At 52.6% G+C, this 16,152-nt stretch overlaps 1 protein-coding gene across 4 annotated transcripts in view; it reads right to left on the bottom strand.

Annotated features, from left to right (window-relative positions):
- Positions 1–6,741: 6,741 nt before the first annotated feature.
- MFN2 (mitofusin 2) overlaps positions 6,742–16,152 on the bottom strand; it is a 28,549-nt gene continuing 19,138 nt past the window's right edge. For all 4 annotated transcript variants that reach the window (XM_087446803.1, XM_087446802.1, XM_087446801.1 and 1 more), the window contains 8 exons: positions 15,264–15,390; positions 14,745–14,849; positions 14,370–14,472; positions 13,734–13,954; positions 12,961–13,116; positions 11,324–11,520; positions 10,345–10,479; positions 6,742–8,873 (listed from right to left, as the gene is read on the bottom strand). In XM_087446803.1, coding sequence (XP_087302929.1) covers positions 8,804–8,873; positions 10,345–10,479; positions 11,324–11,520; positions 12,961–13,116; positions 13,734–13,954; positions 14,370–14,472; positions 14,745–14,849; positions 15,264–15,390 — 1,114 coding nt within the window. In that variant the 3' untranslated portion in view covers positions 6,742–8,803. The remainder of the gene's footprint in view (positions 8,874–10,344; positions 10,480–11,323; positions 11,521–12,960; positions 13,117–13,733; positions 13,955–14,369; positions 14,473–14,744; positions 14,850–15,263; positions 15,391–16,152) is intronic.

A 16,152-nucleotide genomic window follows, 5' to 3' on the forward strand; every position in this document is an offset into this window, starting at 1 on the left:
TGATACACACAATACAGATGCATCTCAAAATAATTATGCCAAGTGGAAAAGAAGAGTACATACTGTATGCTTCCATCTCCGTAAAACCCTAGAAGATGCAAACTGCAGTCTTGCATCTTTTAATGACAGGGATATGTTCTGAGAAATGTGTCATTAGTCAATTTTGTCATTGTGGGAACATCAGAGAACTGAAGCGGAACAAATTTGCCACCCCAAAATTTGTCTCTTTAACATGAGGATTATTTTAGGCTGATTATTTAGAAGAAACAAAAGACTTAGAAAGTTTTTCTTGTTACCCCCCTCTTAACTGCCTAAAAGAATTCAGGTAAAAAAACCTGTCTCAGGAAGTGAGCTATCACCTTAGCATCACATGAACTGGGTGGTGGACAGAGAGGAACCTAGAAAAGCCCGTTTGTTGGCTCCCCTCTGTGTTCTTCTGTTTCTGTGTGGCCAGACACTTGTTTTCCAAACATTTGCTCCTTTTCACCTACCTGTGAATTGCCTTTCTTCCTTTCGAAGTCCCTGACTCTCCCCACTCCCAACATCATCTTTTGTCTTTAGTTGAGGATGGTATTTAAGGTGAGGACTTTGGGGATTTGGGCAAGCTACTCGGTTTTCTTGGATTTCTCCCATGTTTACATGTTATTAAACTTTTGTTTGTTTTTCTCCTGTTAATCTGTCTCATGTCAATTTAATTCTTAGACCAGCTGGAAGAACCTAGAAGAGTGGAGGAAAATTTCTTCCTCCCCGTGGTACTTACACAAACCTAGATGGTGTAGCCTACTACACACCGAGGCTCTGGGACTACCGTCACGTATGTGGTCTGTCCTTGACTGAAACGTTGTTATGCAGCACATGACTGTAATCCATAGTGATGGAAAGTTCAGTGATTGCTTGGAGGTGAGGTGGGAGGGAGGGATGACGAAGGGGCCTGAGGAAACTTTGGGGGCTGATGGATATGCTCACCGTCTTGATTCTGGTGATGGTTTCACAGGTGCATACATACATCCAAACTTATCAAATTGTACACTTCAAACATGTGCAGTTTATTGTGTATAAATTATATCTCAATGAAGTGTGTGAAGCAAGTAAACAAACAAACAAGAACCTGGCCTAGTTGGGTGCAGTACGTTTGCCTAGCTGGAAATGGACTGCTGTCACCCTGTGTCATGACACCCTCTCAGGGGCGGCCCTGAAGAACAAGGACGAAGGCTGATCGTCCCAGTGGACAGAGCTGTGAGTTGTGCACTCAGTCATCCAGCCATAAGGAGGGAAGAACGCTCTGAGGAACAGATACACACAATCTCTTGGGCGTTGGCAAATGAGCTGGCTGGCGGTCAGGAGCCTAGGAGAAAAAGTTTGGAAGACTGGGGCCAAGGGGAACCGGGGAAAAGGCAGGAAGATGAACCAAAGATAAACAACGGAAGGGGGCACAAGGGATTAAATCCTTGTGTCTCATGTTTCAAGTCCATCAGAGAATGCCCGCTGCTGGGGAGACAGTCAACAGCCAGCTGGAACGGATGACACAGCTGGTAGATGTCAGCCTGACTCTCTCCTCCCCAGCCTAGCGTGGGTGCAATGGGCCCAAGGACAGAGCAGCCTCGATGACGGGGGTGAAGTGGCCTGGGCTCCTCTCCTGAAGACTCAGGGAGGGCCTGCTGCTGCTGAACGTCTGGTCTGCCAACAGCAGGACCAAAGCTGAGCCCTCAACGTGCCATCTCCATGAGACCGGCCAGCTACTGGTGGCAGGTCGATTGCATCAGACCCTCTTCCAGCCTGGAGAGGAGCGATTTGTACTTAGTGACACTGACACTCCTCCAGATATGGGCTCGCCTGACCCGCCGGCAGGGCCTTCACCCGCACCACCATCTGAGGGCTTTAGGTCGCCTGAGGTAGCAACATGGTATGCCACACCACACGGCGTCACACCAAGGACCCAGTTTTTGGCAAAACAGGTGGGACAATGGGCGTCTGAGTAGAAGATCCACTGATCTTACCAGGGACCCCAGCACCCAAGTGGCATGGCCTGCCAAAGGCGGAGCTCAGAGGCCATACCCCGCAGCTCTGTTCTCCGGGAAACCTACCCTCTGCTGCAGTGTCCCCTATGGCTAGAATGCGTGGGTACAGGAGGCAGAGGGTGGAAGTAGAGGCCCCTCTCCCCATTACTCCTAGTGACCCACTTGTGGAATGTGTGTTTCCTGTCTCTCTGCCAGGTTGGAGGTTCCAGTGCCTGGGGGCAGGAAGCTTCTGCCAGGGGACACAATAGGGTCCCAGGGTCCCAGCAAACTTGAAGGTGTCACCACCACCTGGTCTTTGGGCCCCTCCTGTTGGTGGACCAGCAGGCAGAGAGTTGCCTTACTGCCGGGGGAATAGATTCCGATCCCCTTGAGGAGTCAGGGCTGCTGCTCTGCAATGGGGCGGGGCCTTGCTGAGAACCCCCTTGGGCGTCTCTTGGTGTCTCCACACCCACTGATAGCAGTAAATGGCAACTGTGGCAATCACAGCCCAACCAGGGCAAGACAACCAAGGGCTCGGACGGGGGGATGAAGGTCTGGCTCACCCCACCAGGAAACAACCAGAGCAGCTGCGGCATCAGACCGGGATAAGGGAAATCTAGAATAGGGGTGGATGAGGGACTGGCTGCAGCAGCACGGCCTGCAGCCTGGGCCACGAGTCCTCTGAGGCTGAGATCGTGCTGGCTACCACCCTGAAGAGGACTCTGCTCCACTGGACTTCGTCCTCCCCTCTCGGGGAAGAGAGAGAAGGGCAAGAGCAGCTCTGTGCGGTTGGAGGGGTGGATTATTTCACGCAAGCCTTCTGCTCCCCTTCAGACCCTCTCGGCCTTACTCGCCTTTTCTTCCAGTTCTGCCTGGGCCGAGGGATCTGATGCAAGCACAGCCTGCCCGCACCACGCCCCTGCCCCTGCACCCTCCCCATCACCTCCACCGTCCACCATGGGCCCCAACTTGGCGCCCAGGCGTTTATGTGTGCAACCCAGAAATGCAGAGTCAATGCCCCCCGGGGCAAATCTTCAACCAGTGGGAAGAGGAAAACAGGATAAATTCCTCCCCCTCTCCCCACCAAGAAATGGCGCCGAGACTCCTTTACGTGGCTTCTCAGGGCCACAGTCTGTTGATTCCACAGTCACATTTAGAGGTGGCCAACTCCACAACGCATCCTGCTGCTGGCTCTCCCTCCTTCCCACTTCTCGCTCCTCCCCCCACCGGTCCTCTCTGGGGCTGTTCTGCAGAATAAAACGAGGGCGCATGAGCCTCTGCTTTAGGCTGCTTTCTGGGGAGCCCCAGCCAAGGCACCATCCACGTGCTGACTCCCAAGTGTGTATCTCCTGGCCAGACTTCCCTTGAGCCCCAAGTTCGCATATCCAACTACACAAGAGGGACCTTGAAGTTAACATGTCCAACGTGGAACTCCTGATCCCCCAAACCAGCTCTTCCACAGCTTCCCTCCTCGCACCAAGTGCCCAGGACAAAACCTCAGCCACCCACGACTCAGCCAGTCTGTCGGCACCCGGCATCTACCTTCCAAAGGTCTCCAGAACCTGACCACTCTTCACCACCTCCATCAGAACCCCCAGGTCCAAGGCACCATCCCCTCCTCCCTAGAACACTGTAGTCGCCTCCTGCCTGTCTCCCTGCTTCCATCCTTATTCTCTGCTGTCTACTCTCCACACAGCAGCCTAGGACCCCATTAAGATGTACGTCAGGGGCAGCCCCCGTGGCCTAGTGGTTAGGTTCAGCACGTTCCACTTTGGCGGCCCAGGTTTTGTTCCCAGGTACAGGCCTACACTGCTGTGTTAGCAGCCATGCTGTGCTGGCAGCCCACATACCAAAAAAAAAAAATAGAGGAACATTGGTATGGATGTTAAGTTCAGGGTGAATCATCCTCACCAAAAAAAAGAAAAAAAAGAAAGCTATAAGTCAGCTCTTGTGACTCCTCTGCTCAAAGCTCTCCAATGACATCTACCTCACTCACAGTAAAGCCAGTCCTCATAGTGGCCTGCAAGATCCCAGTCTGCCCCCAGTTCCTTTTCACACCTAACCTCCTACTACTCTCCATCTCCCTCCCTCTGCTCCAGCCACACTAGTCTCATTTTGTTCCCTGAAGATATTGGGCATGCTCCCACCTCAGGGGCTTTGCACATGCTGTTCCCTCTGCCTGGAATGCCGGGCCCAGATACCCACAGGGCTTCATTGAAATGTTATCCTTTCAGTGAGGCCTCCCCCCCTCTTCTCCCCTACCATTCTCTCCATAGGCCTTACCTGCTGACACACTGTCTTTTACTCAATTGGTTTTGCCTGTTGTCCATCCTCCCTGACAAGCATACAAGCTCCACAAAGGCAGGGACTTTTATCCACCGTATTCACTGCTGTACCTCCAATGCTTAGAACCACGCTTAATAGCACATAGTAGGCCCTCAAATATTTTGTGGAATTAATGAACTTCCTCATTTGTACAAAGAGGAAAAGAGATCACTGAGTTTTTGAGGGGACTTGGGTTCATGCATAGAAATGTCTGGCACATGCTAAGCTCTCAAAAGCTGGCTGTTCTAATCTCAAGCCTGAGTCTCACTCAGAGACAAACAACCCTGTCCTGGACAACACAGTGAACTTAGCTGACATCCTGGAGTGCTCAGCGCTGGGAACAGAGAGGTACGTTCGTGGCTACACACTCTTGGTGATTAAATGGGGACTCTGTCACTGGAGGCCAGAAATCCCAGCCTCAGTGGGTGGATGAGGCAGGTCGAGAAACCACAGGAATGAGTCTGGCCTTGACTGGGAACAAAGCACTGGGTGGTGCTGAGCGAGGCAACAGGGGGTAGAACAGCCTTCTTCAAACTACAAGTCACCACCCCAGACAAGCTGGTGAACAACTTAGTGGGTTGCAAATAGCTTCTTCACGAGAAAATGCCGGTGTATGCAGAAAAACGGTAATAGCTGATTTAAAATTTTTGGTTTCACTTACACATACGTGTGTGTACTGGATCATGATATGTTTCCAATTGTAGGTCAGGGTTAAATGAATAAGTTTGAAAGCCACTGGGCTTTAGGAAATTAGGGCTTAGGCTCCAAGCCAGGCTCCATCACCCCTCCAGCTGCTGGATTTGAGCATTTGAAGGGTCCTAGTGCCATGCCTGCCCATAGGAAGTTTCTAGTAGCATCTGTAAGTTCTCTTCTCCAACGCTAGAGAGCTGATGAATGTGTGGACTGTTATCATGACAGGATTCGTTAATTCAGCAAGTATTTACTGGGTTCTGATTCTGCACCTGGTACTGGTCTACAAACAGAACAAAAACTCCAGGCCTTTCAGAGCTCATGGTCCAGCAGGTGGAGACCCAAAACAAACATCATGTGTTACAGGATGACTGTTAGGAAATCACATCTGTTACGTACGTTGCAGGGTTAGGGTACTCAGAAGCCCCAGGGAGCAGGGAAGCAGAGAGGGGTTTAAGTAGGGTGGTCTGGGCAGACCCCGACAATGAGATGACACTTAGCAGACTTGAAGGTTAAGGAGTTAGTTAGCCGTGGTGACATCTGAGGAACCGGCAGAGGGTCAGCAGGGCAAAGACTTAAGGAGGTGTGTGCTTAGCCATCTCAAGAAACAGCAAGGAACCCGTGTGCCCAAAGCCGAGGGAGCCAGGAAGCGAGGGGCAGTCAGGGGCAGTACAGACCCCAAAGGCCACTGCCAGGACTGGGTTCTCGACTCAGTGGGTGAGTTGAGGTGGGACTCAGAGCAGTGTTTTGAGTGAAGAAGTACATAAGCTGAGTTCTTTTTCAAAGCTATGTCAAGGTCACTCTGGCTGCTGCCTTGAAACAAGCACAAGAGGGCAAGGCTGGGAGAAGGGGCTGAGTCGGGGCAGTAACCTGGGTCGGAGCTGAGGTTGTGATGGAGGGGAAAGCGGTCAGGGTCTAGGTATATATTTTTTCTTTTGAGGAAGATCAGCCCTGAGCTAACATCTGCCAATCCTCCTCTTTTTGCTGAGGAAGACTGGCCCTGGGCTAACATCGTGCCCACCTTCCTCCACTTCATATGGGACGCCACCACAGCATGGCCTGACAAGCGGTGCGTTGGTGCGCGCCCGGGATCCGAACCCCGGGCCGCCGCAGCGGAGCGCGCGCACCTAAACGCCACGCCACTGGGCCGGCCCCTAGATATCTTTTGAAGACAGAAACTGACAAGTTAGATGCAGCATGTAACAGTGGAGTCCAAGATGATGCCCCAAGTTTGTGGCCTGGGAATCAGGAAGGATGCAATTGCCATCCACCGAGAAGCGGAGGCCTCTGAAATGGATGAACAGTGCAGGCGCCGGGGGCATCAGAGCCCTGGCCAGGGAAACTGACTAGTCCCGCCTGCAGCCAGGGCCCTTGAAAAAAAAAAGAGAAAGAAAGAAAAGGTTACAACCAAGTTCTCAGAAGGCAAACTAGGGTGGACTAGTCTGAGTCATTACTTTTTAAGTGAAAAATGAATGGTTTAGAGTTATAGTGAAATCTGTAAAGAAATCACTCTAGGTTTCCTGGTCCTTAAAGATCAGTTGCGCCTTTTGTTCTTCTAAGAGTATCAGATTCCTTCCAAGAGTAAGAGGAACCCACAGGAAGAACCCACAGGCAGATTACAGCGGAAACTTCCCCTAAACAAAGTTAAGGTCATTGCGAACTATAGCCTGCAGGCTTGCTTTTGTCAAAGAGAGTCTGCACAAGAACAGTAAACTGAGGAGCTCCTACAAAGGGTTTCCAATGAGGTTTTATTTTAGATCCCAATATTATCAGCAATGATACAGGAGTAATTCAGGCAAATATATCACCTTAAATACATCGGAGAAAAAACTCACTGTGTCAAGCATGTCTTGCACTCCAGCAAATGAACATAAAAACAGAGAACAAAGTTAGCAGCACTAAATTAAAGTGCTTTTTGCCACACTTCTTTCAGAGTCTCTCCCTCGGTGGTATAAATTTAATTTTACTTATTGTATAAGAAGCTCAAAATTCCATTCATTGCCCAGGGGCTACATTCAAAAAATTCATATGTTTAGTTATTCTAAGTAATTTTTTCCCCCAAAAAGCACAAAATTCATTGGAATTGTGTGACGCTGATTTCTCCTGACACGCTGTGTGTGGGGACTGCCATCCAGGCCTGGCAAAATGCTCAGAGCATCCTCCTACCACACCCGACCTCGGCAAAGCCCGTCACTGTGTTCCACACAACAGGGTAGACAGGGCGTGAAGGACAGCGGGTGCCTGGAGAGGATGCCACCTGCGCGGCCACCCACCAGTGAGCGGAGGCCACCAACTCACTTCCCCGAAGCCGAAGGGGGTAGATTCAAGAGTAGGACAAGCCCCACCTCTCGGTCTGAGCCCCACCTCTTTCTGGGAGAGAGGTGCTGCTTGTTTCTAGGAAGTTCTCTGACCTGCACTGCAAAAACTGTTACCCAAATGCTGCTTGCCCCAGACTTAACACCTTGGAGACAGAAACCTGCCCCCACTTCAACCAGTAACAATCCCCAAACTCAACAACAGGAAACATTTCTCAAAGTCAACATCAGGCCAAATGAGTGTCAGCTGGAGGCTCTGGGGATTGGGAAGGGTGAGAGGACGGGGGCTGGGGTGCCCACACTGTCTCCTAGCCAACTGCAGCGTCACTGGCCAGGAGACAGTCCAGAGGACGGGTGGCCGATGGCAGCTTGGGCCACCGTGGGGGTGAAGGGTGGGAACATGTCTGTTCCCATAACAGGGATGCAGTCCAGCTAGTGGGACGGGAGTTCTCGGACCCCACGAGCCCCTCACAGAGCAAGGTCAAATGGAGGACCCTGTTCTGTGTCGACTCCACATTCTCCAGCCATCTTGGCCCCCTCCGCTCAGCCTGCCACCACCTTTCCTTCTACCACGTCCTTTATCCATCTGGACCAAACCATCTTTCACCAATAACAACAACAGACTACAGAGGCCCAGGACCAAAACTAGAACAAGCGACACAATGACGAGAAGGGAGACAAGTCCCTCCTCATCACAGTACGGGCCACCGGCCCTGACAGCAGGACGTCAGGACGCACCCCTCCACAACCGTCCCCCTTAAGCTGTTCTCACTACTCCAGTTGCCTCTGCAGCATCTCTCCTAGCCCTCGTGGCACAACACCTGCCTTAGCAGAAAACCCCAGGCATGCTGAGCCCCGCCACAAAGACGTGTCGGGAAGGCTCTGCAAAAGGGGTGAAGCAGGAAAGCTGAAGGATCAAACTGCCACACAAGCCACAAGTCCTTCTGAGACGGACTCGGCCTTCCTGGGACTATTTCTGATGCAATCTGGGAAGAAAATCCAAGCATCCCCTAAGGCGGCCTTTCTGGAGGGTGTGCTGGGGTGCAAGGAGGGCAGGTGTGCACGGATCGGTGTTAGTGTTGGCCAGAGGAGGAGGTGTCTGCCCGATACCCTTAAAGGCTCCCACCAGGCATTCTGCAATGCTGGCAGGTCCCACCACCTCATCAATCAAGTGAACCTGAAACAGCAGAGAAAAGATGCGACTGAACTCCTTAGTACCACGCTGTCCATAGTCATCGTTTAAAAAAAGTCTCCTTTAGGGTTATGAGCTGAGGATCTTCCTGCAACAGCAGGGAAAGGACGGGGAAAAATAACTAGCATTTAAGGGCTCAAAACAGTACGAGACAGTGGGTGCTTTCAACTCTCACAGCAGCAGCAACAGACAGGCGCTACGCGGGGCCCTGGTGGGAGGCCCCCCCCGCAGCTGGCCGTGCCGCCCCTTCTCCATGCAGGCTCGCTCGGGCTGCGGGCCGCCCACTATCTGCTGGGCTGCAGGTACTGGTGCGTGAACATGTTGAGTTCGCTGTCCAACCAACCCGCTTTATTCCTGCAAAGAAATGGTTCATGATGGTAATAACTGATAATAGGTAACATCTGCATTATATGCCAAGGGCTGTGCTAGAACACTTGATGTGTAGCTCATTTACTCCCCCGATAACCCCATCTTACAGAGGAGGAAAATGAGGCCCTGAGTGGGTAAATAACTTCCTACAGTCACACGATTAATCAGCGGTGGAGCCGAAAGGCAGGCTTTTCTGACCCTCAAGCTCCGTCTCGGCTTTACCCCAGGACCACGGACAAGCCCCTGAACTGTCAGGAACCCAGTTTTCCTGCCTGTCAAGAAAGGGGTTGGGCTGCTGACACTTGGCCCTTTTCAGGTTCACTCTGTCCCCGTGGCTGACGAGCAGCACAGACACCCCCCACAGCTCGAGACTTCCCAGAGGACGAGCAGTGTGTGTGGCCCCAGAAAATGGCTGTCCCAGGGAGGTGGGCGGGGAGGGCAGATCTGCAGCCTGGGAGGGGAAGGGAAAGTCCACTCAGCAGCTGAGGGGCCGCTGCCCTCGGATGCAGCTCCTCTTTGGTGCTCACGTCAGGGGCAGGGGCAGGAAGCGCAGGGTCCCCGTGTACTGGCGTTATCTCGGCTGAGCAGGCCGAGGACTTCTACACTCAGCTCTGCGGCTGCGTCATGAAATCTTACTCCATTTCACAGAGGAAAACAAGGAGACACAGGAAAGCTCAGCAATTTACCGAACACGAGTGCCTGGACCAGCAGCCAGGACTCCTGACTCCCGAGATGGACAGTCTCTCCCGCAAACTCGGAGTTTCAACAGAGACCCACACAGATCTGCCTTCTAACGTGGGCTCTGCCAGTTACCTGCTGCCTAACCAGCTTCCCTGTGGGTAAAAATGCTGGTATGCCTCCTCCTCTGAGCTCAAAGAGAAATGGAGTAAGATGTGTATGGTGGGTCTAACCAGGGTCCCCGGCACACAGAAGACAAGAAGGGACAATCAGCAGTGTCAGAGGGCGCTGCGGCCAAGCACACCTGGATTCTTCTGCTCCTGGCTTGAACATTTACTGCAGGATTCCAGACAAGTTACTTAACCTCTGCAGGCCCCAATTTTCCTTTTTATAAAGTGGAGATGATGAGACAACTCTGAAGGGAGGGTGAAGGTTGAGTGGGACAGCTCGTGTCAAGTGCCTGAGACACTGCAGTTAAGCAGAAGGTGCCTGCGAGCTGTAACCTCCCAGTACCGCACCGCCTGGTTCCTCTGCTGCCACCACACCCCTGACTGCAAGCACCTTGAGGGCAGTGACTCTGTGCTGTTGAACCTCCAGCACTTGGCACCACATCTGGCATCCAGTAGGTGCTTGGCAAACGTCCAACACACGAGTGAGCTAAATCCGCCCCCAGAGATATTGGTGTCCACGCCCAAGACGCAGACAAGCGGCTGAGCTCCCCATGCGCCTGGGCCGCACACCAGAGCCCACCGCCTCCTGCCGCCCAGGCCAACCTCACCTGAGCAGCTTTGCTTTGCTCTGAAGTGAATCAAGAACCTCAATTTTCTTGTTCATGGCGGCAATTTCCTGCTCCAGGTTCTCCCGGGTGACATCAACTTGCTGGCACAGATGAGCAAAGGTCCCAGACAGTTCCCTGCGGGGGAGAGAGTCGGGACCAACCATGGTGGTCGGTAGCTAAATCTGCCCTACCAGCAGGGCAGCCGCCGGCCCATCTGTCCCCTGCTGGTGGCTCAGCCCTGTGCCAGTCCTGGTTTGGCACAATCTTCCCTACCCTTGCTGAGACCATGGACATTACAACCACCCCACACACTCAGCATCACTATAGTGTGAGAACCAGGAGCACAGAACAGTGTGCCCTGGCTTGGGCACAAGAGACCAAGACTCAGATCCTGGCTCTGCTGCTAATCAGCCGAGTGGCAGGGGACAAGGACTAGTCTTCAAGTCTCAATGTCCTCATTTTGAAAAAGGAGATGCCAATAAAAACAATGTTCACCTCAAAGGGTTGGAAAAGAAAATGAAAAATTCGGTGCAAAATGCCTAGCAAAGGGCCTGCCACATGGCAACAGAAGGCAGGCAGCTAGCATTCGTGCCCCACCACCCAGATCACAGGATCCATTCCCACTGGACCTAAGCTGTGCCATGAGGAACGGGCTGTGGCTTAGAATTTCAAAGCTACATCCACTACCCGGGCCCTGCAAGGCAAGCTTTAAAAACTCCTACCAGGAATGTCCCTTGTCTTCCCATGTCTTCTTTCATTCAGGGACCAGAGGCCTACCTGGTCCCAGCCCAGGACGTAGGTGTCTCTGGAAAGATGCCCCGCCCCATCCCTAGCCTCAAGTTGGCACTGCAGCCTGAAGGCCATGGTCAAACGATACTCAGGACCCAGTGGTTTCCAGGCCAGGTAAGAAGGGAACCTAGAGGGAAGCCCTGAACCCTGGGAGCCGGTGCTGGCCCCTCGGGCTAATGGGGCCACTCACTGCTGGACTTGGTGGCTGCAGTTGGAGCCGGTGTAGCTGATGACAAGCTGCAGCTTCTCGCTGGCATACTCCACAAACTGGCGCTTGAAGGCCCTCTCCTTGGCCTTCGTGGTCCAGGTCAGACGCTCGTAGACGTAGAGGAGGCCATAAAGCCCAAAGGAGAGGGCGATGAGCCGCCAGCCCACCGCCTTCCACACCTGCAGAGGCACAGCGGTCACCCGGCACCGCCTCTCTGCCATCCATCCCAGTGCCCAGCCCCTCGGCCTGTCGCTGCCAGGACTTTCCCAAGACCCCCAGTCTAGGAGCCCTTATGTTTCTACTCAGAACACCTTTGATCCCACTGAGGCCAGAAGGGCAGGAACTGTCGCTAGTTTGAAAATGAGGAAAACTTAGCGTTGGCTCCATGACGGGACTTGTGCAAAGCATGGGGGTTGGGACCAGAAGCACAGATCCAGGCACACAGAATTCTTAAAGCAACACCCCATTCTGATGACACTGACAACAAGCAGAATTCCACACAGCACTCCTCAGCAGACGGCTTCTTTTGGTCTGGGTTGGATACTTTGGTTCGAGGCAGTGTGGTCATAGTCAAAGAGCACTGGACTCAGAGCTGGAAATCGAGGCTCTGGTGCTGCTTGCCATCCAGGCTGTGTGACCTTGGGCGAGTTTCTATACACCTGTTTCCTCACAAAATGGGCATAACGGTCTCCACCCAATTCACAGGGTTGTCTGGGTAAAACGAGATATTGTGCAAGGGCTACACAACCACCAAGCGTCAGCGTCTCAGCTAATCACCCTCCACCAGGTCACTGTCTACGAAGAAAGAACCAGAGCACGTTCTACCTGCAGACCGGGAGGCAGAGGGGCTTGGCTCTGCACCACCCTAGTCACAGCTGGGAATGCAGTTCCTCGCCTCTGTTACAGTTACTTTCTGCCACCACTCCACAACTCAAACGTCCATGATAGAGAGAACTTGGCCACATCCTCGAGAAAATTCGAGGTATAAATGACACTGGCTGCAGTGTGTCTTGAGGCAGGACGAGGGGAGTACCCCAGTTATCAAGGCAGCCTGCGACCTCAGGCCTTGGGGTGGAAACGAAAGGGCCACAAAACCAGGAGATGGAGAGATGAGGGTTCAAGGCCTGGCCTGGCCTCCTTTGTCTTAAACCCTTGTAAGTTTTGCTCTCAGTTTCCTCACCTACAAATAGGAAACTCCTGGGCATGCCTGCCTCTCTAGAACCCAGGTTTATCAATTTCTCAGGTCACTTCCCTACCCATCGTGTAGTGCAGACCCTACAGAGGAAAGAACACAGCCTTAGAGTCAGACGGGGCCAGAGTTCAAATCCTAGCTGTGTGTCTTTGGCAAACCATCCCCAGATGTTCCTCATCTGTAAAATGGGAATAGTGCTATTTAAACATCATGTTAGTTGAGTGGGACTTAAGTCAATAAATACATGTTAAAGGGCTGAGGTGGCACAGCTCCCCACGAGATCACAGTGAAGAGAAAAGTCACTGATGGCCATGGAAAGGTCATGTCCACTATGAAGCGCTGGGCCAATGCAGAACTGTGCCCTTCAGGCCCCACTCGCCTGTCCTCCACCCCACCGCCCCCTTCCCGAGCAGGGCTTATCACTGACCACTCCTCCAACTACGAGAATGCCCATGGAGGTCCTGGACGTCAGGGAGGCCAGGCCAGTGACCATGGAAACCATGAGCTCCTCTTGGGTGAGGGAGCCCTGCGGCAGTGGGGGCATGCTGGGGTTGGCTGGCGTCAGAGGGACGGGACGCTGCACCTGAAGAAAGAAACGAGGGGAGGGGTAAGAAGAATGTGGCAGGTCTCTCCTTCGACCCTCAGTAACCCTCAAGGCTGGGAGTCCTAGAACAGGGACACAGAGAACGGCTTTTCAATTTCCAAAAGGCAAAAAGAGGGAAAATGAGTTTCACACGAAGCAAAGAAGGATTTAAGCTTCCGAACAGACCTGCCAGCTGAATGGTGAGCATTGTGGGATACCACAAAATACGAGCAGCGGCCATCCTGGAACGCTTCAGCACAGTTCCCCAAAGTGTGGGACGTGTGCCAAGAGCAGTACATGTGATAATTCAAGAGGCATAGAGATGGGAGTTTTAAAATCTACATTTTAAAACAGTGCTATATGGATAGATGTAAGTCATCTATATTTAACAGTTACATATTTTAACATATATTAGGAAAAAACACAGCTAGCATTTGTAATTTCACAAATATTAGCTCTTAGGATAAGGCTAGGTTGATTTGTGGCAAAAAACCTTGAATGTGGTGTCTACGTGGTGGCACACATGCCACGGCTATTGACCTCGAGAATGGCTATGTGTCTGGAGGCAGAGAGCAGACTGACCTCCCACAATGCCCACGGGGAGGGACTCTGCTTGCCTGGTCGTTGTAGCCCATCAGGGCCCGGCGACTGTTCTTGGGGCCCAGGAACCTATTCACCAGCATGGTCCACCCGAGAGAAAAATGGAACTCGATGTCCTCCTGAAAGTCAGCACACAGCTTGTCACAGTTCAGGTCGTAGCTGAGGGAGAAGCACTGCCGAGGGACCAGCATGTCTATCTGACTCCGCACAGACACAGGAAGGAGGGGTTTCAGACCATCTGTCAGGAACAAAAACAGAGAATGCTCATCAGCTCAGCCCTGTGTCACACCAGCGCCAAGCCAGCTAGCGCCAAGGACGCTGTGGTTCTGCCCAACCAGGCCTGGATGAGAGGGCCTGTGGGGCTGGGAGTGCCTCGCTCAGACCACACTAGTGAATAGGTTCCTGGGCCCCAAGAACAGCCTTGCCCAGCTCTCCCCAGGGGTATGCAGACAGAGGCGCCACACCTGCTAACATTTAAGCCTCGTGTAGATTTAAGGACCAGGCCAAACTCTCAGCCTATGATAGCCCCACGGCTCCTGGAGTCTACATATGGGATGAACTCACAACATACACCCAGAACCCAAAGGTATCGAGTTGACTCACCATTTGGCCAGCCCAGAGCCCCAGGTTCTGAGTCCCCCTGCGCCACTGACCTATCATCTCCTGCTGCATGGTTTGCAGGGAGCTGGTGATGGCCGTGGAGCAGCGGTCGGACATATTTCGGCCCAGTCCTTCCTCTATATGGCGGTGTAGTTCCTGCAACCAGAAGAGAGAGGTTAAGAAAAGCAGCATCCCCCATCAGGAGTTCCTTCTGGGAAGCCAACGGACAAGGAAATCTGAAGCTGGGCAGCCCATGCCCACCAGGTGACCGCAGAAGGCTGCATGAGGTCTGGGTCTCGTCTCCCTCGGTGAGGGACCCTGACACGGACCAGCAAGGGCTAATCGCTGTCTGCTCAGTGATTCCATTCAGTAGCCAAAAGGAATTAAGAGGGGCCCCTGCCCAGAGCACCTGCTGCTTAATGACTCACGTTCTTATAAACCTTGAGGACTACTGGAGAAGGGTGGAAATCCATCTGGTACTCGTCCACCAGCACAGAGAGGCGCCTGATCTCCTCAGCCATCGCAGTGGACACCTATAGCAGAAGCAAGCAGGCTGTTAAATATCAAGGAAGAATGTGGTTCAGTTCTGCAGCACCTGGAGAATGTCTCATAGATTCTAACAGATGGTATATCCTTCCTCTCAAACCAGCAGTTTCCTCAGCTCAGCTGTGGAATTAAACCTTTTGAGGCAGAAGGGACATCAGACTGGCTGGCCCAACACTCATCTATGATATGGAGGAGGAGGTCCAGAGCGGGGACTTGCCCAGGGTCACACAACGGAACAAGGAACCCAGAGCAGGCTCTACATTCTTCAATCAGGGCCCCAACTTCCTTCCGGAAGGCTGAGAAGCCCCCTAAGATGGGGATGTCTGCTTTTCACTTTCCCAGCACCCTGGACTCTACCCTGAGTCCAAATCTCCCCAAAGTGCTTCCTTCCCACTTCTCACCTGCCTTTCGACTTCCTCCGTGATCTGTTTAATCCGCAGTCTGTAGTCCTGCGCCAAGAGCTCCAGCTGTTTGTCAATAAACCTCAGCCGCTCTTGCCGCTCTTCTCGCGTTTCCAGGCAGTAAACCCTGAGAGGAAGGGCGCTGCTTACAGAGGAGCTAGAGGGGACACCAGAAAGCCCTCGTGGGCCCCTGCTGTGATCCTGGCCATGGCGAGCCCAGGGGGGCCTGGCAGCTCGGCGTGCTCTTCCCCGTCCCAGGCAGGAGGGAGAGGTGGCGCCAACCACTCACCCTTAGGTCTTCCTTTTGGAAGATGTGGTGGTGACAGAGGTGGAGGGTGCTTTCAGGGGGTTTAGAACAAGTTCTGCCAATTAACATAGGGAAAAAAGCTCAGCCTCACCAGCAATCAGGAAAATGAAATTGAAAAGAGGTACTTCCCTGCCCAGACGCCTGGCAAACCTCACTGAGTCTGAAGTAGCAGTGAGGGCTGGGGAAAGGGAGCTCCAGCTATATTCCCACGGCTGGTGGGACTAGGAATGGGTTCAGATGTTTCAGAAAGCAACAAAGCAAAGTGGGTAAAACTGAAAACACATATCCTCTGAGACGAAACAGTTCCACCTCCAGGAATTAATCCTAGAGACTCTCACAAATGTGCACAAGGGGACACGTAAACTGCTGTCCCCTACAGCAGGGTTTGCAATAGCAAAAAAAATGAAATCTAAAAATCCATCAATGGGAAAATGAGAAATATTTACAGTGGAATACTCTATAGTGGTTAATAGCCATAAACTCCAACTACACGTATCAGCAAGGATAAAGGGCAAAAACGACCCCGACTGGAAAGCCAGGCGCAGAAGCACGTACAGCATGATGCTCCACCTGTACATTTAA

The sequence above is a fragment of the Ceratotherium simum genome, chromosome 22 (assembly GCF_057802395.1).
Source record: "Ceratotherium simum simum isolate JZ-2026a chromosome 22, ASM5780239v1, whole genome shotgun sequence".
Taxonomy (NCBI): domain Eukaryota; kingdom Metazoa; phylum Chordata; class Mammalia; order Perissodactyla; family Rhinocerotidae; genus Ceratotherium; species Ceratotherium simum.